General features: G+C 37.1%; 1 protein-coding gene across 2 annotated transcripts in view; it reads right to left on the bottom strand.

Moving 5' to 3' along the window:
* ABCB4 (ATP binding cassette subfamily B member 4) overlaps nucleotides 1-25,512 on the bottom strand; it is an 84,453-nt gene that overhangs the window by 26,405 nt on the left and 32,536 nt on the right. For both annotated transcript variants that reach the window (XM_077147967.1, XM_077148033.1), the window contains 6 exons: nucleotides 20,024-20,227; nucleotides 19,494-19,664; nucleotides 10,189-10,350; nucleotides 5,766-5,942; nucleotides 2,209-2,355; nucleotides 648-752 (listed from right to left, as the gene is read on the bottom strand). In XM_077147967.1, coding sequence (XP_077004082.1) covers nucleotides 648-752; nucleotides 2,209-2,355; nucleotides 5,766-5,942; nucleotides 10,189-10,350; nucleotides 19,494-19,664; nucleotides 20,024-20,227 — 966 coding nt within the window. The remainder of the gene's footprint in view (nucleotides 1-647; nucleotides 753-2,208; nucleotides 2,356-5,765; nucleotides 5,943-10,188; nucleotides 10,351-19,493; nucleotides 19,665-20,023; nucleotides 20,228-25,512) is intronic.

The raw sequence follows: 25,512 nt of genomic DNA, 5'->3' as shown, positions 1-25,512 counted from the left end.
CAATGATTTCTAAATAAAAAGCTTGGCTTACTTTCATCATACGTTCAACAAAGATAAGAGAGAAGTACATTTGGCAATGACTAGGAAACATTATTTTACTAGTTTATGGATTATATTTGTAAGGCTTATGTGGTGCTCACTGGGTTAACCAGATGAAATGTGGCAAAATTGTAACTAGATGGGAAAGTACAATTAGAGTAAGTTTCACCAGTTCATTTTGGCCAGGTCTGCAATGTCCGAATGCAAAATAACATACATTCCCTCAAAGAGCTAGTCAATTAAGTAGGAAAAAGAGAAATTACTCAATATTGTGTAAAGAGCAACAACAAAAAAGACAATACTACTGTACTGAATTTTTCCAGTTTGCAACTAGTTAAGTTTTACTGCTTCTTATTTCTCCTCTGAACTCAAGTCTCTCTTTCCCTTGGTAATGAACGTTTGCTGAGGCCGAACTTGTAACATAATGTAATTTAAAAAACAGGAAAGCCACGGTTCCTGCTGCCAAGGAACCTGTCCTCTGAAACACCCTGCGTGCCAACTGCATTTGTGATTCATTTCCGTCTAAGGATTTGGAGCTCCATTAGATTTTAATTAAGTTCTGTAATTGAATATAGACTTGATAAAAAGGGCAAATCATGGGTACTCACCTGAAGGAAGAAAGTGAAAAAAGAAATAATTCCCAGACCTAGAAAAAGTAATGAGAACATGTTGCACTTCTGCTGCTTCACTTCATCGTCCCCTGGTCCAAAAATCTAGAAAAGAATATTTTAAATACCCACTTGGATTACATGATCCTTTTTTGTTCCTCCCATAAATAATGCATTTTTGAAAGCAGGCTTTGAAGATGCGGGTTTTACGTGGGTTGAGGCATTTGTAAGGATGTTGGGTGATTGCACATTTTGGTGTTTGTCCCATTTCCCTGACTTGCTGTTCTCTCTGCCAGAATCCCTTCCTGCCCCACCCCCTCTCCACCAAGCCTCCCTGGCCAGCCTGTCTGAAATAGCACCCAGTCTCTAGGTATCTAGTCATTCCAGTTTCCTACCCTGCTTGTAAATAATTTGCTAACCCTTGACACCTTATATATTTGCTTTTTGCTTGTGTCTCTGTGTGTGTTGTGTGTCTGCCCCAACAGAAAGTATGCTATTTGAGGGTGGCACTTGGTTTATTTTGTTTGCTGTTTTATCTCCAGTGCCTAGAGTTGTGCTTGGCATACAGGAGATGCCCCCTAAATATAGTCTATATACTTCTTGAATTGCAGGAGTTCTGGGGATTATTTTATTTTGTAAATTAAAAAAATCTGAAGGATCCTTTCTAATTTTTTGTTTACCTGTTTGTGGTTTTAATGATAGATCAGTGTCCAATGTCACAACATGACAAACTCTTATAATAGAGAATGATTCATCTATAGCAAGAAAGTCTTTCCAATAATGTTAGTGGTTTTCTAAGGTGAATATACAATATAAAAGTGGAGTTTTAAGAACGTTAGGTATTTCTCATTTATAATATTCCCCAATGAATTTGTTGATTGCATAATATGAGTTTCCTTCTATGTCTCAGCCTCTCTGGGTATTGCAAAGGTTGTTAAGATAGTAGCAATGGTTAACACTTTTTGAATACTTACTATTATTACTATATAATGTCTCATTTAATCCTATGAGGGTTAAGTCCTCTGAGTACCTGTGAGGTACAGGTATGACTATTTTATAGATGAAGAAATTGAAGTATATAGAGAGAGGAAGGAAAGCATTTTGCCCAAGTTTGCATAGCTGTTGATTGGCAAGGCCAGTCTGCCTCTTACACGTTATTAACTCTTCTTCCTCCATCCCCTCCCCACCTTCACGTGAGACTCTCCACAAACAGGATGGAACTTTGCCTGGCACAGGTGCCGGCTAAATGAAGAGAGCTGTTGGTTAGAACACCATCTTGGCTGATTCCCAGCTGGATAGCTGAAGATCCTATTTAGATGAGGCTACACTAAATCAAGTCATGAATCTTGGCTGTTATCATGACTTGGAATGATTCGAAAGATTTTCTTTTCCTTCACAGCTTCCCTGAGAAGGGAATTAGAGTCTGTGCTTTGTTTAATCAGAGGCTGCTTTGCGTCATTTGGGAGTAAAGCGCAGAGTGGATCTGGTCAGAGAAGAAGGGATAAGAAGCAGTTGATGCACTGATTCACATCAAACAGTCATGTGATGCTTTCCAACTTACCGCTAATATCTCTGAGAATATGACTGAAAAAGCTGGCTGAAGTGCCCCGTTGGCAATGGCACATACCGTTCCTACCACAAAGTAGGGCCATTCTGTTTTATTCAGTTTCAGAACCTTCAGAAAAGACACTGGTGGCACATCTGCATCCTAAAATGTACAAAAATCAGGACAAACTGGCAAAAACACAAAAATTACCAGAGTTTGTACATACAGAAAAGACACAGTCACCTGCTCCCAAATTGCAAATTAGATGTAGAAAATGGCCTGTTTATAGCAAACTCGTAGGGAGGAGGACAGTATATTGCACAATATTGATGAAAGCCATGGACTGCACAGCATGAGCTGAAGATGAACTGTTCACCCAAGAAGCAGTCTTCATGCTGGGACCAGTCCCTCTCTAGTTTAGCCTCAGCAGATTGAGAGGTAGCAGGACCTGGGCAAGTGCCCTAGAATTTCAAGTCCAAAGCCCTGGGTGTGTTTTGAGCTCTGTACTTTATGCAACTGTGCAGCAGTGTGGCAGCCAGGCTGGACCACATGAATTAAGCTGTACTTCTCTCATATCTCATGATCTGATCCTGCCTCTCTTACAGGGATGATGTTAGGAGCAAATGACACAATCCATGTGAAAAGATATTTTGACAGATGTAAAATACCATTGCTAACTAGACAGAGAATATGGGTCTGGTCTCTTCACCCCCAGAACCCTGCCCAGTACAGCCTTTTCTGGGAAATGTTTCCTACACCTAAAACCAATTTAATTATGATCCTTTTGTTCTGCCACTGTGACCGTGAAGACTTCTCTTATTTATTTTGTATCTTAGCTCGTTTTGTGATTTTTTTTTTTGCTTATATGTCTCCTTTTTCTAGTATGTGAGCTTTCTAAAGGGGAGGACTATGTCTTTATATCCCTAGAAATTAGTCCAATGCCTGGCACATATCAGATTCTCAGTCAATTTTGTGTGTGTGTGCGCTTAATAAGATTTAATGCACGGTTGTTCTTAACATATGGAACATATAAATATTTTATACTGAATAGATGATATTCATTAAGCCAAAGGAAAAGGAGCAATTTACATCAAGTTCTTCTGTTTTCTTAAACTACATTATCTTGGAAATACAAATGTGGATTCTCATCACTGAAAAATCTCTGAAGCTGTATTTCTTTCTTTAGTTGTATTTATTCTTTTTTGTCTGTACTGGTAACCATTTTCTAAATCAATCCATATGCAACCATTTTCCACACCTTGATTCATGAAGCAAAGTGTGATCAGCTGCTCTCCTGAAATAGAGTCCGTTTTTAATTAAATGTCTGGTCAAGCAGGAAGATTTAGTTGACATAAGAAGATTACTCTGACTTTAGGAGCAGTTTTAACATTAAACTAGATACAAAAGATGCCTATGCAAAAATGTGGCGAAAGATTCGATGGGCTTTGAGGTACACTTTCACAATCTCACAATTTGCTTTAATGGCATTTTGATACAATTTTATTTGTTTCTGTACTGTTTCTTTTATTATTATTATTGTAAAAGTCACATAAAATTAACCATTTGAAAGTGTACACTTCTGTGGCACTTAGTACATTCACTCTGTTGTGCAACCATCATGCAACATTTTCTAGTTCTACAACATTTTCATCACCCCCAAAATACAACTGATTTTTTTAAAAGTGCTGATAATACCTTGATTTTGAACTTCTCCCAAACTGAGTGAAAAAATTCTCATTGTTTGAGGAAAAACAAAACAAAACAAAAAAACCATGAGAGGAACATTTGATACCATTGAGAGACTATACATATTTTTAGAACATATGGGACGTTTAGAAAATTTGACCAAGTACTAGATCTCAAAGGAAATCTTAAAAAAAAAAATTAAGGATTTTGTTATATTGACTCCATTCTGTTACTGTAATGGAATGTAATTCCTTTGCAGCTATGTGTGTTTATGTGACTAAATTCCATTTCCTTAAGGTCTGTCAAATAAGTTATACTTGTGTCTCTAGAAAAGAGAGAGAACACAGGAATAGGTTCCACCCAGCCCTCTTCTTTCAAACCACCCATTTTCTCCGAATTTTAGGTGTTTTTTTCCATCTAGTTAATATTAATAAAGTAATAATATTTTTTTTCCTTTAGCCTCCAGCCTGCTAAATGAGCTCCTTCTTGAGACTGCTGGTCTTCAGTACAAACAGGGCTTCCCTCCAGACTTAATCAGACTTAATTTCTCCCTCTTCTTCCACACGTCTATTCCTCTATGACAGACCCATAGCCATCGTGTTGATTGCAGCATTACTTGCCTCCCCCTCTTGCTTCTGAACCTCTAAAATACTAGGCTCTAAAGATTTAGCAGACTAATCCTCAAAATGAAGTGAGGAAATGAAAACTAGATCATTTCATAGCCAAAAAGGTGAAAATTATTTATTTTAATGATGACCATGTGCCTCCATAGTGGTACAACTGTTATTTATCTTCCTTTTAAATATACCAAGGGTATATTTAAACAATTTTAATTCTTTTTAGTAAAATGATTTTCATATTTTGGCCAGAGAAAAACATATGCAATGAACTCTCAGTAGGATTAGTTTCTTCAGAACAACACAAGAGTAAAGATAAATTGGGCTTCATCAACAAGTAGCATCAAAATGTATTCTAAAACCATTTCTTGAGATAAGAAAATATCTTTCCTCAGAATGAATTCCCACTGTATTATAATTTTTCTAAAAACTTGAATTACTAATTACTAATGCCTTGGGCCTTCAGGTGAGAAATGCTAAAGAATGTACCATTTTGCTATTTCTGACAATTTCCTTCCTATTTCTTAGTAAGAAAATTTCAATCCAATTAAGAGTGACAATGTTATACAGCAAAAAGATGAAATTTTCCACCCTCCCTTGGGTAGCTAGGTGGGGTTATGTGATTAAGTTATGGCCAATGACATAGAAGTAAAAGAATTATATGGGCAATCTCTTTGTTTCTTCCTGCTCCCTGGAATATGGATGTGATGGCTGAAGCTTCAGGAGCCGTAATAGTTCATGAAGTGAACTTGAGGATGGAAATGACATGCCAGGATTGTGAGGATCAAGATGAAAGGAGCCTGACTCAATGGTCAACTGTGGAGTCACCATTCTAGCCCTGGGCTTCTCACCTCTAAGATTCTTTTATGCGAGTAAAAAATTGAAACTGATGCTTTCCTAGGTTTCCTATTATAAGCAATCAAATGTAATCCTGTCTAATAGAGTTATGTGAATAGCAGGATCTCTTATTTTGGACAAGCCTTATTCCTTTCTAGATCTCAAAGATGGATAGAATATTTCATTTTAATATTAAGTGTTTAAGGCACAAAGATTATCTTTTTGAATCTATTTTTTGTCTTCCATTGGAAATGCATTTCAGTTGAAATGGGTTTCAATGCACTCTCAGATAAATCTAAGATTTGAAATTGATTTTTATTAAGGTGAATATGGCTCACAGTAGGAATCATCTGTGCCTGCAAAATACTTACAAGGCCAAGAATTTCAACAGCAAAACTATAAAGTAAAGGATTTAAGTGAAAGATAACTTACAAGTTCACTGCTTTCCACATCAAGGCTGTTCTGGTGCATTCGTGAGTTTCTAAGACTTTTATTAGTTGAATTCCTAAATATGCGAGATTTCCAGCCATTTGGGGCCATACCAGTGGCAGCCATTTCATCATTTAGATCAACTTCAAATTCTTTTGACTGGATCTGAGTTCCTGATGTCTGAAAGAAGAAATGTTAAACTGTATGTATGTCATGGTGGATGTAACCTCCAAGTTTAGAACAATAAACATATTTTGAATATTATATGTGTCAACAGTTTTCAAATCCATAGCAGCTTCTTAATTAAGGTTAGCCGGAAAACTGTAAAGGGGTCTGTGTTTCTTGGTCATTGTTTTTTTAATTGTCTGTTCCTAACTTTCCATTGGGCTTTCAATATCTGGCAGAATATTGCCTGCAAACTGATGTACCGCCTTGAACCACACTGCAATGGCAGGTTCTGCTTGGTGGATCTCCTTACATGCCTAAAACTGGAAATTTATTCTACCATATCCCCACCTAAACCAAATCTGGCTAAAGATTCAGTTTTGTGACTGACCCACTGCATCCACATTTCTACCCACTCTCACACTGCTACCAGATTAATTTTCCTAAAGGGCAGCTCTGCTGATCTCATGGCCCAGCTCAAAATCTTCCAGCTTGCTACCACCTGCTCAAGCCTGGCTCCCCAAAACCTAGCCTATGCCAAGTCAAACTGGATCATCTTACATGAATGTCCCTTCTTACCCTTTCTCTTTCTGTAATATCATTCATGTTATCAAGGGGTTCATCTCCCTGGACAGTTCGTCCAATAAACCCACTCAGATTTTACTCTCTTTCTAGGACCGAATGAACATTACCTCTCTCCTTTCCATAATATTTTTTCTGTCTTACTTAAAGGATTCTTTCAGTTGGTGTTGGGTGCTGCACGTGAGAGCTCATTGGGCTCCAAAGACACGATGGTTGCTTGACACCAGATGATAAGAAGTATATGTTTATTTATTGTTATTTTTTATCTTTTTTTATTTTGCTTTTTCTCTTGTAGGATGTATATATTTAAAACCAACAGTACTCATTTCTTATGTCCAAATACATTTATTTCAGTGGACTAAAATATTTAATTGTGAAAAGTAAAAAATAATGCTGAAAGGAAATATGGGTGAATATGCTTTCTAAGAAAAACTCCAAATCCTGAAAACATAGAGTGAAAGACTACATATGATTTAACAGCATTTTGTGGCTACTAACTGATCAACAAAGTGAAATTGAAAAGAACAAGGCAGGAAAAATATCTTTAGTAAATGCAGAAGAGCTTATTTCATTTATGCAAAAAGCCCTTATAAATCAATAAGAATATTGTGAACAAACCATCAGAAAAAATGGCTTAATATAAGGAAAAATACTTGCACAGAGGAAAAAAGTCCAATAACTTGTAAACATGTGAAAAGATGCTCAGTCTTATGAATATTTAAAGAAATTTGGGGATACCATTTAGTTCTTTTTGACTAGCAAATATGAAAAATAAGTACTAAATGCCCTTCAGGGCTTTTCTCTAGGGATTTGGATAACAGGGGCCTTTAAATTACTAAAATGTATATTTCAGTAATGTATAGGTTTTTAGAAATAATACCTTTCATTTACAATCTGACAAAAATAAAAATACTTTTAAAAGAAACAACTGGGTGGGCCATGGTGGCTCAGCAGGCAAGAATGCTCGCCTGCCATGCCAGAGGACCTGGGTTCCATTCCCGGTGCCTGTCCATGTAAAAAAAATTAATTAATTAATTAAAAAAAAAAAAGAAAAAGAAACAACTAGATCACCATACTATGTAATGGAGAAGCACTAATCATTCTATTTAAAAACAAAACCAAGACAAAGTTGTATTAAAAGCAGATTGGTTTGTGGGTTTGAGGAAAAGGAAGCATCATTAGCTTGAGCACTTAGTGAACCTTTAGGCTCACTGTAGTTCTTTCCTCCATCTTCCAATAAGTGGGAGGACAAAACCCAAATCAGAAGACAGAAATATGAGGTGCCATGGTGGATTATTCCAAGAGCCTAAGAATCATAGAATACTGGAGCTGGCAGAAAAGCCAGAAGTCATCTTTGTTAGGTCGGGGGAATAAGGGAGGGCTCTATGGCTGGAATCATGACGTCACTCCGGAACGGGAGGTGAACCGTTACAATCAAGGTCTTTGCGCAGCAAACATCTATTCACGGACATCTAACCACCCTAATCCTTTGTTTAATGTGCCGCCCCTTTCATGTCATCACCTAACCCCTGCCCTTAAAAACTGCACTCACCAAAGCCCGTGCACAGACTCACCTCACTCCCTCCTGGGTTCGGTGAGCTCTACCAGGGAGCGCAGCCCAATAAAGCACGCTCATTTACAATCATTTCGTCTACTTTCCTTTCTCTCAAATACTTCATATCTTAAAACCTTTCAATCTTAGCCCAAGCTCCTGCCCATTTCACAAGTGAGGATACCAAAACCCAGTTTCTCTGGATGACTTTCTCAAAGCCATTGCATAGTTGGTGACAGCACCTTTCTATCACACCAGGTCACTGTTCTACCTTCAATTGTACAACTGCTCCTAAGAAAGAAAGCTTAGGGAATATGATAGCATTCGGAGCTATCTGTATCCCTTTGGTGGTTTCCCAGCCTAAGTCCCGATGGGGGTGGAAGGTCGTTCTTTCAGGGGATACAGCAACAGGCCAGCCAAGGGAGAAAGTAGCCACCTCACCTGAGAACCTAGCATGTCAGATTAAATGGGAAGATCCCTGTGGTAGGCAGGCCATGTGGAAGCATTGGCAAAACCACTATTGATTCCCCTCCGACTGGAGCAGCTCCCTGGCAAACACAAGTCTGAGATAAGGAACTTTCTGTCATTTCATTTGATATTGTCACTTTAGGGAATTTGCAAATTTGCAAACCACCATTTATCATGCAGCTATTTTATGTCAGGTGATTATTTCCTTTTCTTTTTTTAATAACAGATTTATTGAGATATATTGTACCAATCAGAAAATTCCCTTTTAAAGAATACACTTCAGTGATTTTTTTAGTATACTCAGGTGTTTGTTTCTTAATCCTATAACAACGTTGTTGGGGCCTAAATCAGGACATGTTCAAGACATGTTCAAGTCCTACCCCTCAGTCCTGTGAGTGTGAACTTATTTGTAAATAGGATCTTCGAAGATCCTATTTATGGGGCCAAACTGCATCAGGATGGGCCTAACCCATTATGACTGGAGATGAAATCTAGACAGAGAGAGATGTCTAAGCAGGAAGCGTAGATGCCAAAGAAGGAGACAGACCACCATGTGACAGCAGAGATGAGCCACCACCAGGATGCCACAGACTTCGGAGAAAGCAAGACCTGCCCATACCTTGGTTTAGGACTCCTGGCCTCCAAAACTGTGAGACAATAAATTCTTGCTATTTAAACAAATTAGTTTGTGAAATTATGATAGCAACCCTGGCAAATTAAGACAAACCACAAATGGTAGGTGTTAACACTCCAAATGTGAATATGAAGATAAAGGGGTTAAGAAACTTGTCAGAAAACAAGGCAAATTGTTAACTTTTTTTACCCCACATGTGCACACAGTGGCAGTATTTAAAATAGAGAAATATTGGAAATGAACCATGGATCCAATTTTAGAGAAATGACTTAGCAATTTATTATATAATAATACATTGAACTGAGTAACCATTAAAATGATAGCATTTGGATGATGTGTATCTGAAATGTTAAGAAAAAAAGGACAAAAACGTATGTGTACACACTACAGTTAAATCAAAGCGAATATATAGACTGACAAACCTAAGAATCATGCTTATAGAGTAAAATATTTGAGGGTTATTTATTCTGTAAATTCTCTCAAATGAATCAGTACAATAAAAAGTCTTGTTTTATAATAATAATAAAGCAATAGTTATCAATATAATCTGCTTTAGGACCTAAACTAGACTAAAGGTTGTTTTTTTTCCTATATAAAATCTAAGTACTTCCTAGAGCAATGAATCTTGCGGTCTTTCATATTAGATAATATTAGGATCATCTGGGAAGGACTTTCAATTCATCACCCTAATTACTAGAGATTTTGGCTTTTTCTTCTTACTCCTAATACCACCCTTTCTATCCCTAATATCTGGTGGAAAGAGAGGTGTTAATCTGAACATACTCCCAGTCAATCTGGACAGAGATCAGGAACGCTTTTGGTACTTTCCTTTATTTTTACCCCCTGCCCCCTTCTCTCTTTCATGGATTCTTTTGTTTTTTCTGAATTAAAGTCCCAGAGTACACTTTTAGGCATCTTCCTGAAGCTTCGTATTTCTCAGTATGGCCTAAGCTGTGTCATATTTTATTAATATAAAGACGCCTATATTGTGGAGCAGACTAGAAGAATTACTGAGAAACAGATACCTGCATGCTGACAAGTTTGAAGTACACCCCCTCCTTCTTCATCAGTTCACTGTGGCTTCCCTGCTCCACCACAACTCCGTCCTCAAACCCGGCGATGACATCTGCATTTCGGACGGTAGACAGTCGGTGTGCTATCACAATAGTGGTCCGGCCTTCTCGAGCCTAATGGGGAAAAGGACAAAAATGTGGTGCAACAATTAACACTGTAGATTCATATGCTCAGTTAAGCACTGGGATAGACGTTGTGTGCAGCGTATCCTCCAGATCTCCCTCTGATTAGGGAAAAACCATCCACGCTTCTTTGAAAGGTTAAAGTCAAATGTCAGTGCTCAATCAGACAGGAGGCCGGCCCCTTCAGTGTGAGGGCGGTAACTGTGGAAGTCTAAGGTAGAGTCAGCACCTACTCAAAAACACCAAAAAACAGTTTGAGCTTTCTCAAATGCTTTCATGTGAACTTGCTTGGGGGCCCCTAGTTCTGATTTAGATGGTACACAAGAGACTTTAGCAGAAACATTCTAGGGAAGTTGTTCCAAGTGACAGCCTTCCCAGAAAACTTCTGTAGGGTTCCTGTTGAAATACCTGATTTTAACTGTAATTTGGACAGACTGCAAGCAGGCAGTTTAGGTGAAAACACACCTTTGGTAATTGTTCAAATTAAGGTTCAAACCCCATCTGAATCTCTATCTCTGGACTAATCTTCATTTTTTTCAAGTATCCCAGGTGATTTTTTACATATACTAAAATTAACAAATGACTCCTTAAGTAGTTTAGTGAACTGATATGTTGACTTGATAGATTTATGAATGGACATTTAAAGCTTGGATAAGGCCCAACAAATTATTAATATTATATAATTAACAATTTATATATTGTTATAATATAACAATTTTTTTCAAATCATCATTAGGCTTATTAGACTAACAGCTTCTTAAGACCACCCCTACTCTGAACAAACAGCCATTTCATTAGGAATATCTTTAGATATCAACTAAGTGGTTAAAATATCAATTAAAACTGAGAGGCTAGAGTCATAACATTTAAAAAGTGGGAACAATTCAAATGTTCATCAACTGATGAATGGATAAACACAAAGTGGTATATCCATACAATGGAATATTATTCAGCCATAAAAAGGAATGAAGCATCGATGACATGGATGAACTTTGAAAATTTCATGCTAAGTGAAAGAAGTCAGACACAAAAGACCACATGTTGTATGATTCTACTCATACAGAATGTCTGGAAGAAGCAAATCCATAGAAACAGAAAGTAGATTAGTGGTTGCTAAGGGCTGCGGGGAGAGAGGAATGGGAGTGACTGCTAATGGGTATAGGGTTTCTTTGTGGGTTGATTAAAATTTCTTGAATTTGATGGTGATGATGGTTGTACAACTCTGCAAATATACTAAAAACCACTGAATTGCACATTTTCAAAAGGGTGAATTTTATGGTGTGTGTGTGAATTATATCTCAAATTGAAAAAACAAATAGCCATGAAAATTCCAAAAAAGGAGGTTAATGAGAGGGAAATACATCTAGTGGATATTAAAACTTGGAACTATATAGTAATTGAAATAGTAAAACCTGGGGGAAATCTAGTCCATGATTAGGCAATTTCATCAAAAGAATAAAAGAGAGAGTCCAGAAATAGAACAAACACATTAAGAATTTAGTTTATTATAAAGATGGCATTGGCTAACAGTAGGAAAAATGTGGATTATACAACAAATTGTATTGAGAGAATTGCATAGCCACTTGGAAAAAAAATAGCATAGTATCTTTACCTCAGTGTCTTTACACTAAAATAAATCCAGATGAATCAGTTGTAAATAAATATAGAAAGTAAAAAAAAAAAAAAAAGGCTAGAACATAGCTCCATTGGTCATCACTAAAGACTGTTCTTTGATTTTTAGTATCTAGGCGCCAAGGAAACATTCATAAATGTTTACTGATGTAGAAGTTCCATTGCTTGGTCTGCATATTAAGATAAGGCATATAGGGCATATTTTGATTAATCTCATTATATTCATGATACGAAAGTGATGAATAAATTGCTAATTGTGATTGTGTTGCCATTTGGTAATAATGGGTTAATGCTATGTCAACAGATCAGTACAGAGGAAATGGAATCAGATTCATGGATGAATGATTGCCTTGTAAGAGAAACAAAGTGTGTGTTTGTGAATCTAAAAGTTAAGCAGCTATCACCCTTGATCAAGAAAAACTCTGCCAAAGTAGAACTCTGACACAGATATGTTATTTTCAGAGCTCTCACACACCCTAATGATGACAAGACATTGGCAAATATCCTAAATTCAAGGACACCAAATGCTAAGAAATTTATACCTTCTACTGATTTCAGACGTGCAGGGATAGGCTGTATTCTGAGAGGCAGTCCTGAACAAAGAGAGTATTAATCCTTTAGCCCTTTTGGAAGTTCTGTAAAAACACACAGAAATGAAACCTCCTGGAGTCATTTCATGAAAATCACCATAGAGGATATCTTTGGATTCTTTTTTTACCCTTTTCTATGGTAACACTCTGAGTAGGGGTGTGTGAGTTGCAAAACTTTGTGATTATTGATTTTCTTTTGAAAAATCAGAATACCAAATCTGCTGTCCTATCCCTCTTTAAGATCTTATATTGCAAAACATTATTTATTCTGAAAAATAATTTCTGTGTATTAAGTCAAAATCTGATATGATCATTATTTGTTGAAATTAGTTTTTAAATTAGTCCTGCCTCTATGAGCAGGACTATGACGCTCAATTCAGTAAATAACTGTTTAGGCTCTACTGTGTGCAAGGCACTGGGTTAAGTGGTGTGGGGATACAAACATGAGCCATTTATTAATTCTGCCTCCTAGAAGGGTTTATTTTTTCCAAGAGAGAGAAGGTATGTATATAAATAACTACAAAACTGCTATACAAGTGTTACTGTTAAGTGGGTAAAGGATCCACAAAAGGAAAATATTTTTCCAGGGTGGGTAATCAAGGAGGAATAACAATAGATATAATAATGGCATATAGTTATGCTCCACAGAGGCAAAATAATATATTTAAAAATTTGTTTTTCATTATTAAAATCAGTTTCTAATGCAAATGACTGACCAAGTACCTGGCTATTCTCATTGTGGAAGGTGCAGTAAAGAACGATTTCCCTTTTGAAAGATAAGGTTTATTATCTGCCAAATATATCAGGGTAGATATTTTGCAAAGTGCAGGGCTAGTTAGGGTAGATTATAAACTACTCTCATAGCAACTGCTATAGATAAAACATGGCCGCAAATACTTTATAGCTACTATCCAGCTATTGAGACTATTTGTCCATAGCCTCAATCTGGGAAGGCTTATCCAGCAGTGGTATCTATTTCTCCTCTTCAAAGTGGGCACACTTTGTGACTTGCTTTGACTAATAGAATGTTAAGGAGTTGACAGTTGTATGAGTTCCAGAAACTAGGCCTTAAGCGGCCTCAGAGATTCCACCGTTGCTGTCTTTGAATGCTGCCCTGAAACCACCATATAAGCAGGTTTTCCTCATGGAGGAAAACTGAGCTAACTCAGGTGATGGTCCTCATTGCCAGCTGCCAGGCATGTGAGTGAGTCCATCTTGATTGTTCCAGCCCAGCTAAACCCTCCAGTTGAAATTAGCTGCATGAATGAAACTAGGCGAAACCAGCAGAGGACCCACCCAGCCAACCCATAGCCCTGTGAGAAATAAGAACTATGTGTTCAGCCATTAAGTTTTGGTGTAAAGCTGGTAGGGAAATTGGTAAATTAGAATTGGGGTGCTGCTGTAATAAAAACTGAAAGCTTGTGACACTGACTTTTGGGCTTTGTAGTGGGCAGAGGCCAGTAGGGGTATGATGTTACTGGTTGCCAAGACTGGAAGAACGGTGGAGAAATTGTTACTGAAGGTTGGAAAAAAGGCGACCAGTGTTATATAATCTTGGGATAATTGGCAAAAATGTTGCCTGCTGCAACTTGGAAGATAGATATCAGGCTACAGAGATTCCAGAGATCTACAGACAGAATATCAAAAGTGCCAACTGGATAGTCCTAGGTGTACGTACTAAGTATGGGAAGAGAATCATGAGCTAAAGAAGAAACTCTTTGGTTTGTAAGGAGACTTTAGAGGCAATAGAGGAAGTCCAGTATTTGCTGGGTAGATAAACAAAATTGTTAGCCATCCAAATAAAATGAGGTCTGAGGCCAAAGAGGAAATTAGGGTATGGGTGGAAGATTAATAAGCAGGTTATAGAGTATGAAGCTAGAATAAAGGTTACTAGGGGATGGGGTCAGGACAGAGAATGGGAAGTTAACGCTGAAAATATACAGGCTTCCTATTTGGAATGATGGAAATTTTTTTGGTAATTGATGGTGGTGATTGTAGCACAATGTTGTGAATGTAATTAACACCACTGGAAAATAATATATACATGAATGTGATTATTAAAAGGGGAAATGTTAGACTGCATATATGGTATGCTAGTTTGAAGCTATTATATACCCCAGAAAAGACCATTATATTAGTTAGGGTTCTCTAGAGAAACAGAATCAACAGGGAACACTCGCAAATATGAAATTTATAAGCGTGTCTCATGTGTCCATGGGAATGCAGAGTCCAAACTCCGCAGGGCAGGCTGTGAAGCTGATGATTCTGATGGAGGGGCTGGACGAACTCCACAGGAGAGGCTCGCCAGCTGAAGCAGGAAGAGAGCCTGTCTCCTCGAATCCTCCTTAAAAGGCTTCAAGTGATTAGATTAAGCATCTATCTTAGATTAAGATCTCTGAAATCTCTGTAGCCTGATATCTATCTTCCAAGTTGCAGCAGGCAACATTTTTGCCAATTATCCCAAGATTATATAACACTGGTAGGCTTTTTTCCATTGCAGAAGACACTCCCCTTCGCTGATTACAAATGGCATGATTTAATTATATGAAATGTCCTCATTGCAACAGGCCAGCACTTGCCCAACCAGACAAACAGGTACCACCACTTGGCCAAGTTGACACATGAACCTGACCATGACAACCATGTTCTTTTAATCCAATTTTGTGGGTACATAACCTATTGTGGGTGGCACCTTTTGATTAAGGTTGTTTCAATTGAGATGTGACTCACCCAACTCAAGGTCGTTCTTAATCCTTTACTGGAGTCCTTTATGAGAGGATAAAGGAGAAAGAAACATCCCGAGAGTGGAAAGAGAAACATCCAGAGAGCTTGGAGAGAAACACCCCAGAGATGTTAAGAGAGGACCCACAGATGCTCAGAAAGAAAGTCACTGGAAACAGAAGCTGAAAGCAATGGAACCCAGGAGCAAAGGACCAGCAGATACCAGCCATGTGCCTTCCCATGTGACAGAGGGGTCCAGATGCCTGCAGCTTTTCTTTAGGGTTCTGATATCATCTTGTTGATGCCTTAGTTGAGACATTTTCATGGCCTAAGAACTGTAAATTTTAAGTTAATAAATCCCCATTGTAGAAGCCAACCTATTTCTGGTATTTTGCATCTGGTAGCTTTGGCAAACCAAAACATATGGCAGCAATAAAATTTAAAAAAACAAACAAACATGGAACTACACTATGGAAACAGTGAACACTAAGTTAAACCATGGACTTTAGTTAATAGAACAATTATAAAAATATTCTATCATCAATTGTAACATAAGTTCCCTGCTGATGCAAGGTGTTGGTGTTGGACTACTGTATTTTGTGCATGATTGTGCTGTAAACCCATAACTTTTATAATCAGGGAAAAATAATAACAATTTTTTAAAAGCCTCTGAAAGATTTAAGGCAGTACCTAGGGAATACTGTCAATTACATGAGAGAGGTTTTAAAAAATATTAAGGGTTTTCTCATGGTAGCTTCACATGTAGCCCAAAGAAAATAGAGACTTGATTTGAAAAAAATTACAGATGTAGTTTTTGGGGCATGAGTGAATGACAACCAGATTCTAAAGCAAGCCCACAAAGTTTTTAAGAGAATTCATCAGCTTGGACTAAAAGAGACTGAGAAAATTAAAAATGAAAAGAGGCCTTTGGGCCCCCCAATTTTCATGGGCAGAAAGCAAGTTGAGAAATCGCTCACCTGTAGACCCAGGTCTTGACCATATGACTGTCGTATGTTGGCTGCATGTGGGAGAGATAACTTTTCTTTTTAGTTCATTGGACTCTGGATTAAACTAAACTGCATATGAAGAGCATCATTCGTATTTGGAACACAATACAGATCTCGAGACACTCGATTTTGAGCCTGATGTCATAATTAGATCAAACTTCTGAGAGCCTCATGAGATTAATTTATTTTGCATGTGGGAGTAATATAAATAATTATGGCCAGAGAGTGCACTGTAGAAGATTAAATATGGCTCCAAAGTCTTTACAGCTCATCCCATCAAGAGGCAGGGTATGCATTCTAACCCCTTCAATCTGGGGTAGCCTTATGACTTGTTTCATCAAATGAATGTGGTGAAAGTGAAATTGTGTGAGTTTTGAGCCTAAGCCTCTAGAGGCCATAGAGCTTCTACCTTTGCCCTCCTGGTACTTCCCTGAGACTTCATTTAAGGAAGCCAGATTAGACTCTGGAGTCTGAGAAGCCACAAGGAGTTGAACTGAGATGCCCAGGATTTAAGTGAGGCAGTCTTAGATTTTTTCAGCTGAGTCACCCCTCCAGCTAAATACAGCCATGTGTGTGAGTTCAAATGAAAATGGCAGAGGATCCACCTAGTCAACCCACAAAATTATTTTAATTCACTGAATCAGGGTAGTTTGCATTGTAGCAATAGGTAACCAATTCAGCAGCCAATAAAATTAATAATTATCATGGTAATGATAAGCACCATAAATAATAGCACAGCTAAATATATCTTTTCTGTATGGTAGGCAAACAAATAAAATTAATACTAATCATGGTAATGATGACCATTCATCATAATAGCAGCAACTTACATGTATCAAGTGATTCCTGTATGCTAAACATTGCTAATAATTTTACCTGCAGAATCTCATTTAACCTTATTGTTACCTTTTGGAACAACTTTTTTTTTTTTTTAACATTGTTTATTGTAAAATATAACATATATATAAAGCAAACAAAGAAAAAGCAAAAATTTCAAAGCACACTTCAATAAGTAGGTACAGAACAGATCCCTGAGTTTATCATGAGCTACTGTTCCACCATCTCAGATTTTTCTTTCCAGTTGCTCCTAAACATTGGAAGCTAGAGGGACTATTAATACAGTGATTCAACAGTCATGCTTCTTTGCCAAACCCTATTCTCTCTGCTATACCTCCTCCTCCTCCCAATCTATAGTGATCCCCAGGTAACACCCATTCTGATTTTTTCATGTTGAAAGGGGTGTCAGCACTAAAGGATAGAGGGATGTAATTAATTGATCATCTTGGAGAGGCAGTTCTCTCTGGATTTCAGGATTTATCTGACCTAGGAACCCTCCTGGAATTAAAGGTTCTAGGAAAGAAAACTTAGTACATAAAACCTTTATGGAAGCTCAGTTTGATCCCCTGGTGTTCTCAAGAGTCAACATGTGTGATGCTGGTTGGTAGCAAACCACGGCAATCAACATTATCTAACTGAAGCTTGCTTAAGAGTTGCCTCCAGAGTAGCATCTCCACTTGATCTCTCTTGGCCACTGATGCCTTATTTTATTGGCTCTACTGTTTATCCAAATTACTTCTCAGATGTACTATGCTCAGGGAGGTTAGTTAATTTGCCCAAGCCCACACAGCCAGCAAGGAGTAGAAGCAGAACTGCAAGCCCAGCTGGTTTAGAGACAGAGCCTGTGCTCTTAACTACTGTCATACTGAGCTACTTATGACTTTTCTCAGAAACTAAAACATCATGACTGATTAATCAGATATTTTTAAATATGTGAAAATGTAAAGATATGGAAAAGGTTACCAATTGGGGAGCTTCCGGTAATCCTACATAATACAGACTTTGCTAAAATTGAGTGAAGTAATTTGTCCAAATATGAATTAAAACTTGCAAGATCACAATTTGTCTAGAAAGGAGCCATACCAGGAAAAATAACATCTGCAATAGTTCCGTCATTTTAGCACAGCAAGAACGAATATACTGAATATTTGCATCATAGAAAAGAATAGGCTCTGGAGCTGAATAGAAGTTTTTTGTGTAAGTATTTCTCTTAACCTACTTGACTTTACCGTAAAAAAAAAAATCTATCCCTTCATAGAATGATTGATACATGAATGTTTCATTTACAGGTTTTAAGTGAAAAGTAATTGTTTAATTTCTGCATGTAATTTTTAATGACTTCCTACTTTAAGTCACTTTTGATTAACCAGCCAAATACCAATCTTGTATGTCTTATGTTTTTAATTCTTTAGTATTATGACTTAATGTACATGAAAAGTATAATTTAGTGTACGATTTGTGAAGTAATAATTCTTATTCTCTTATTATTCCTTATTAAATTAAATTATATGACGAGATAAACTAAAATGTTACTCTGATAAGTCAGGAAGCATTAACTACTGTTTACAGCATACAAGCAGTTGTGTTTATTTAGGATCCACATATACATTCTCCTGAGAAAGTAAGGTTTATACACCTAGTCTCTAAAATGTAAGAGATAGTTTGGATTCTGTTAAGGAACTTGCACATTTTCTTACTGAACTTTATTGAATCCAATATGTTTATCACCATTCAAAACTCATTTATACGGTGTCAAATGATTCTGGTGTGAACACCGTGTTATCACAGATGACATCAGCACTGATGTCAAAACTGCGCTGAGATAAGGTCTTCTTGTGAAGCTTCAGATAAGGAAATATGTGACTGACTTAGAAGTGTCTGAGCTGCACACATGAGCTCAGCACCCTGAAACTGTTTTCTTTTTTAATATGCTTTACAAACCTCACAGATGCCCAAGTTGAACTTCATCTCCAGAGAAGAAACCTTCGTGAATAAAGTTGATGTTGCTGCCTTCACAATGGGGTAAACATTTTATTTTTCAGGGTCAGTGTCTAGGTAACCAGTTTTTTCTTCGTATATTTTAAACTAGTTTTGATCAAAATAAAGCCCATGTCCACGGGCAAAGGAATGTTAAATGACTCATTGGATTGGCCTGGACTTGAACACACTGTACCATGGTTAAACCAAGCAGCCAATGGACCATTCACTGCTTTCCATAGCATTGTGACCTGACAAAAAGGAGAAACCAGCAAAGTCCCATAAGCTTCATTTGCCCTCAGATTTATGTTTAACAATCCAGACTTTGGATGGCATTTTGGCAAGAATTTCTGATAAGGTTTCTACTGACCTTATCTAGAGCCGCTTGTACCTCAGCTTCGCTCTCAGTGTCCAAGGCTGACGTGGCCTCGTCCAGCAGCAGGATCTTGGGGTTGCGAACCAGGGCCCGAGCGATGGCGATTCTCTGTTTCTGCCCGCCACTCAGCTGGGCCCCTCTCTCTCCAACCAGGGTGTCAAATTTCTACAACAGGGAAAACAGAGAAACTCTTCAATTACGTTAAATAGAAAAGGCTACAAAGTCTGTAGAATTTCATGAAGACAACATGGACTCTGTTTTGATTACCATAATGGATCATAAATTATAATAAAATAAATGCATGCTGAATTATAAAAAAACTAAACATATTTTGCATAAAATTATATATTGTTCATATATCAGTATAGTCCTCAAACTGCATGCTGAATAGTCCCAGGGATTTACCTAACAAATTTAGATAATCTTGTATCTCAAACAATATTAGCTTAATCTTTCAAGAAAGAACTGAGTGCTGAGAATTGATATTCTAATTTCCAGAATGACCACATTACCAGAGCCTTTACCTGTGGCAATTTCATGATAAATTCATAGGCATTGGCTTCTATGACAGCTTTCTTTATGTCATTCATGGTTACATTTCCACGGCCATAACGAATATTTTCAGCAATTGTGGTAGAAAATAGTACTGGCTCTTGACTCACCACTCCAATTATTTCCCTCAGATACCTTACATTAAAGGTCCTAATATCCTGCCCATCGATATTAATCTGAAAGAAAGAAATATTTCCTGTTAAATATTTTAAACCATCTGATATCTAAAACATCAGGAGTCTCATTTGTTACAAAAAACTCTTAGTTAAGATTATTTTAGTGGTTAGAAATGATAATTGGAAATAAGCATCAATGTGCAAGAATAAATATGAGAAGTTTATACCCTTTTCTGTTCTTTATTGTTTTACAAATATAGTTTCTTCATGGGTGAATTATTCTCTATATGCTACTTTGGGTTACATATTTTTGGCATGCCATTATTATTATTTTTTTATTAGAGAAACTGTATGTGCTGGTTTGAAAGGATGTATGTCCCCTAGAAAAGCCATGTTTTAATCTAAATCCCTATTCAATACTGTATGTTTGAAACTGTAATTAGATCATCTCCCTAGAGATGTGAATTAATCAAGAGTGGTTGTTAAGTTGAATTAGGTGACAACATGTCTCCACCCATTTGGGTGGGTCTTGATAAATTTCTGGAGTCCTATAAAAAAGGAAATTTGGGAGAATGAAGGAGATTCGGAGAGAGCAGAGAATGCTGCAGCACCACGAAGCAGAGAGTCCAAGAGCCAGCGACCTTTGGAGATGAAGGAAAACGCCTCCTGGGGGGCTTCATGAAACAGGAAGCCAGGAGAGAAAGCTAGCAGATGACACTGTGTTCAACACGTGCCCTCCCAGCTGAGAGAGAAGCCCTGACTGTGTTCACCATGTGCTCTCTCACTTGAGAGAGAAACCCTGAACTTCATTGGCCTTCTTGAATCAAGGTATCTTTCCCTGGATGCCTTTGATTGGACATTTCTATAGACTTGTTTTAACTGGGACATTTTCTCGGCCTTAGAACTGTAAACTAGCAACTTATTAAATTCCCCTTTTTAAAAGCCATTCCATTTCTGGTATATTGCATTCCAGCAGCTAGCAAACTAGAACACTGTAGATTTCAGAAAAATCAGGCGGAAAGTGCAGAGACTCTTGGGTTGCTTCCATCTTTTGAAATTGTGAATAATGTCACTATGAATGTTGGTGTATATATCTGTTTGAGTCCCTGTTTTCAGTTCTTTGGATTTATGCCAAGAAGTGGGATTTCTGGATCATACAGTAATTCCACAGTAGCTGCACCATTTTACATTCCCACCAAAAATGAGTATTCCTATTCCTCCACATCCTCTCTAGCACTTGTTGTTTTCTATCTTTTTAAATAGTAGCCATATCTAGTGTGTGTCAAATGGCCTCATTGTGGTTTTTATTTGCATTTCCCTAATAGCTAATGATGTTGAACATATTTTCATGTGATTTTTAGTCATTTGTTTAACCTCTTTGGAGAAATATCCATTCAAGTCATTTGCACATTTTAAAATTGGATTGTTTGTTTTTTAGTTGTTGAGTTGTAGGATATATTTATATATTCTGGATATTAAACCTTATCAGATATGTGGCTTCCAAATATTTTCTTTCATTCTGTAGGTTGTCTTTTCACTTTTCATGATGAAGTCCTTTAATGTGCAAAAGTTTTTAGCTTTCATGAAATCCCATTTATCTATTTTTTTCTTTTGTGGTGCATGCTTTTGGAATAAAGTCTAAGAGAGCACTGCCTAATAGAAGGTTGTGAATCTGTCTTCCTATGTTTTCCTCTAGGAGTGCTGTAATTTTTATTCTTATATATAGGTCTTTGATCAATTTTGAGTTAATTTTTGTACATAATGTGAGTTAAGGGTCCACTTGGTTCTTTTGCTTAAGGATATCCAGTTTTCCCAGACCATATGTTGAAGAGACTATTTTTCCCCCTTTGGCTTTGGCACCATTGTCAAAAGTCAGTGGCCTTAATGGTGTGCCAAGCCCCAACCAACTGTATTTCTGTAAACCCTAAAGAATACCCAGTACTCTTAGACTCTATGTCAGTACATTTATTTCTCAGAAACCTAAAACCTTCAGATGGTTCCTAGGCCAGATAAGCCGTGAAACTCAGTTACCCCAGTCTCTCCAAGAGCATCAACCAGTTAGTTGCATCCCCTGACTCCATTATGTCAATATCACTTTTAGACATGAAGAAGTTAGAATGGTCATTGCTCAAATATCCCTAAAGATCAAGAGAAGGATCAAAGGAGAAGTAGAAGGTATAATAGAGAAGACAAGATTTAACAAATGAGTATATCTACTGAATCATTATATTGATATTTCTTTTTAGTCTCCAGTGTCTTGGAGCAACTAGAAGAAAACACAAATTGTGGAACTTTAACCCATACATACTTTGAAATCTGTTCTGTAACTACTTGTGAAAATGCACTTTGAAATTTAATGCTTTTTTTTGTATGTATGTTATATTTCACAATTAAAAAATGTTAAAAATATCAGTGGCTCTAGATTTAAGGGTTTATTTCTGAATTCTCAATTCAATTCCATTAGTTTATATGTCTGACTTGTACCAGTACCATGTTGTTTTGATTACTGTAGCTTTGTAATTAGTTTTAAAATCAGGAAGTGTGAGTTCTCCATCTATGATCTTCTTTTTCAAGTTGTTTTTCCTATTTAGGGCCCCCTCCCCTTCCATAGAAATTTGATGACTGGTATCCCATTATTGCAAAGTAGGTTGTTGGAATTTTGATTGGGAGTATGTCAAATCAGTAAACTGCTTTTTCACAGATTTTTTTTGACAGACTTATGACATTAGCAATATTTAGTCTTCCAATCTGTGAACACACACTGTCATTCCATTAATTCAGTTTTTTTAAATTTCTTTTAATGATGTTTTATAATTTTCTATGTTGCATCCTTGGCACCCTCGGTTAAATTTATTCCTAGATATTTGATTCTTTTAGTTGTTATTGTAAATGGAATTTTTAATTTATATCTTCCCCAGGTTGCTCATTACTAGCATACAGATAATGTGTATCTTATCTATATGTATATATTGATATGTATATTAATAGTGTATAAACATTGCTGTTGTTTGTGTGTTGATCTTGTGTGCTTTCACTTTGCTGAATTCATTTTTTTTAGCTCTAGTAGCTTTACTGTGGATTTTCCAGAATTTCTCATATATAGAATCATGCCATTTGCAAATAGGAAAAGTTTTACTTTTTCTTTCCAGTTTGGATACTTTTTATTTCTTTTTCTTGTCTCATTGTTCTGGTTAGAACTTCCAGTACAATGTTGAGTAACAAAGTTAAGAGTGGGGGTGGTGCAATGGTGGCTTAGTGGCAGAATTCTCGCCTGCCATGCCAGAGACCCGGGTTCGATTCCCAGAGCCTGCCCAGGTCAAAAAAAAAAAAAAAAAAAAAGAGTGGGCATCTTGTCTTTGTCTTGATGTTAGAGGGAGAGTTTTCAGTCTTTCACCATTGACTATGCTGTCTGAGTCATATATATTGAGGAAGTTTCTTTTTATTCCTAGTTTTCTAAATATTTGTATCAGGAAGTACTGGATTTTGTCAAATGCCTTTTCTGCACCAATTAAGTGATTGTGTGTTCTTTTCCCTTCATTCTATTAACGAGATGTATTATATTAAGTGATTTTCTCATGTTGAACCATTCTTGCATAGGCAGGGTAAACCCCCCTTGATTGTGGTATAAAATTTTTTAAATATGCAGTTTGATCTGATTTCCTAGTGTTTTGCTGGAGATGTTTTCATCTATATTCATGAGAGATATTGGTCTGTAATTTTCTTTTCTTGTGATATCTTTATTTGGCTGTGATATTAGGGTGGTGTTGGCCCCTAGAATGAGTTAGGAAGTTTCCTCCTCTTTTAAGTTTTGGAAGAGTTTGAGTAGTATTGGTGTTTATTATTCTTGCAGTGTTTGGTAAAATTCATTATTAAAGCCATCTGCTTCTGAACTTTATTTTGTTAGGTGGTTTTCTCAACTGTTTGACATTTGGTTTCTCCAAAAATCATTATAAAAGTAGAGAATTACTAGGCTGAAGAGCATGACTGTGCTTCCTTCTTTGATAACAATTGCCTACCTATACAGTAACTGGTGTTGTCGGGCATTTATTATTGTTGAATAGATATTTAATAAATAACTCTTTAAAAATATTCTAATAATTGTCATTGTGAGGAGGAATATATAATTATATCAGCTTTATTGTAATGCCTTGGCATTACATTTTTAGCATTTTAATCCTTTATTGTCAAATTAATTGGTGTGAGATAGTATCTCCTACTTGTTAAAGTTTTCATATTTTTATAAGTGAGTCTGAACATTTCTTGAAAATGTTTACAAGTCTATATTTATTCTTGACTTGTATGCTTTATCCTATAATGATTACAGAGGGTTGTCTTCATAAATTCATATCAATTTCTCAAATATTCAATATAATACTTAACCCACATATATCATAAGTCATTTGCTCCAATTTTTAAACGTCTTTTATCATAGTTTTATTGATTTTCACTGGAGCAAGATTTAAGGAAAAACTGAACTCATCTATGCCACTGAGCAGTTCTATTATTTCTGTAGTAAGAAAATTGTTAAGTCAAGATGTTAACAGTGATTTACTTTGAGTTACAGAATTTTTGGAGACTTATCTTTTCTTTCTGTTGACATACACTTTGTAAATTTTCTAATAAAAATGTGTATATTTCAATTAAAAGAAAAAATGTGATTTTTTTAAACTTAAGTAAAATGTATACACTTGCTTTTGTAAATGAGAGGATCCTATGATCCTCCATAGTAATACCAGAATTTTCCAAAAGTATTTTTTAGTTGTATCAAAATTAACAAATAATCCATGTACCTTAGAAAAGTTGTAATAATTTATGCAATATCTTTTATATCCCTTTGCCTTTTTATATTTTGTTTTGATTTTTACCTTGTAATCTTCCATTGCACAATTGTTGAATTTAATATACTTTAATGTCAGGTAATGTCAATGTCCTAAGTTTGGACAGTTGGGGAAATTTGGTTATAAATTTTGGACTAGGCTTTCTCCACTGGCCTGGCGCAGCGCTCCCGCCCCGCCAGCCAGCCCGCCCTCCTCTCCCACTTTCTTTCTCCGCCGGCCCGGCGCGGCGCTCCTGCCCCGCCAGCCAGCCCGCCCTCCTCTCCCTCTTTCTTTCTCCGCCGGCCCGGCGCGGCGCTCCCGCCCCGCCAGCCAGCCCGCCCTCCTCTCCCTCTTTCTTTCTCCGCCGGCCCCGCGCGGCACTCCCGCCCTGCCAGCCAGCCCACCCTCCTCTCCCTCTTTCTTTCTCCGCTGGCCCGGCGCGGCGCTCCCGCCCCGCCAGCAAGCCCGCCCTCCTCTCCCTCTTCCCCCTTCTGCTCCGGCGGCGCTCCATCTGCCATCTTATCCTTC

The sequence above is a fragment of the Tamandua tetradactyla genome, chromosome 1 (genome assembly GCF_023851605.1).
Source record: "Tamandua tetradactyla isolate mTamTet1 chromosome 1, mTamTet1.pri, whole genome shotgun sequence".
In the NCBI taxonomy this organism is placed as follows: domain Eukaryota; kingdom Metazoa; phylum Chordata; class Mammalia; order Pilosa; family Myrmecophagidae; genus Tamandua; species Tamandua tetradactyla.
This window is presented reverse-complemented; position numbering and strand designations above follow the sequence as displayed.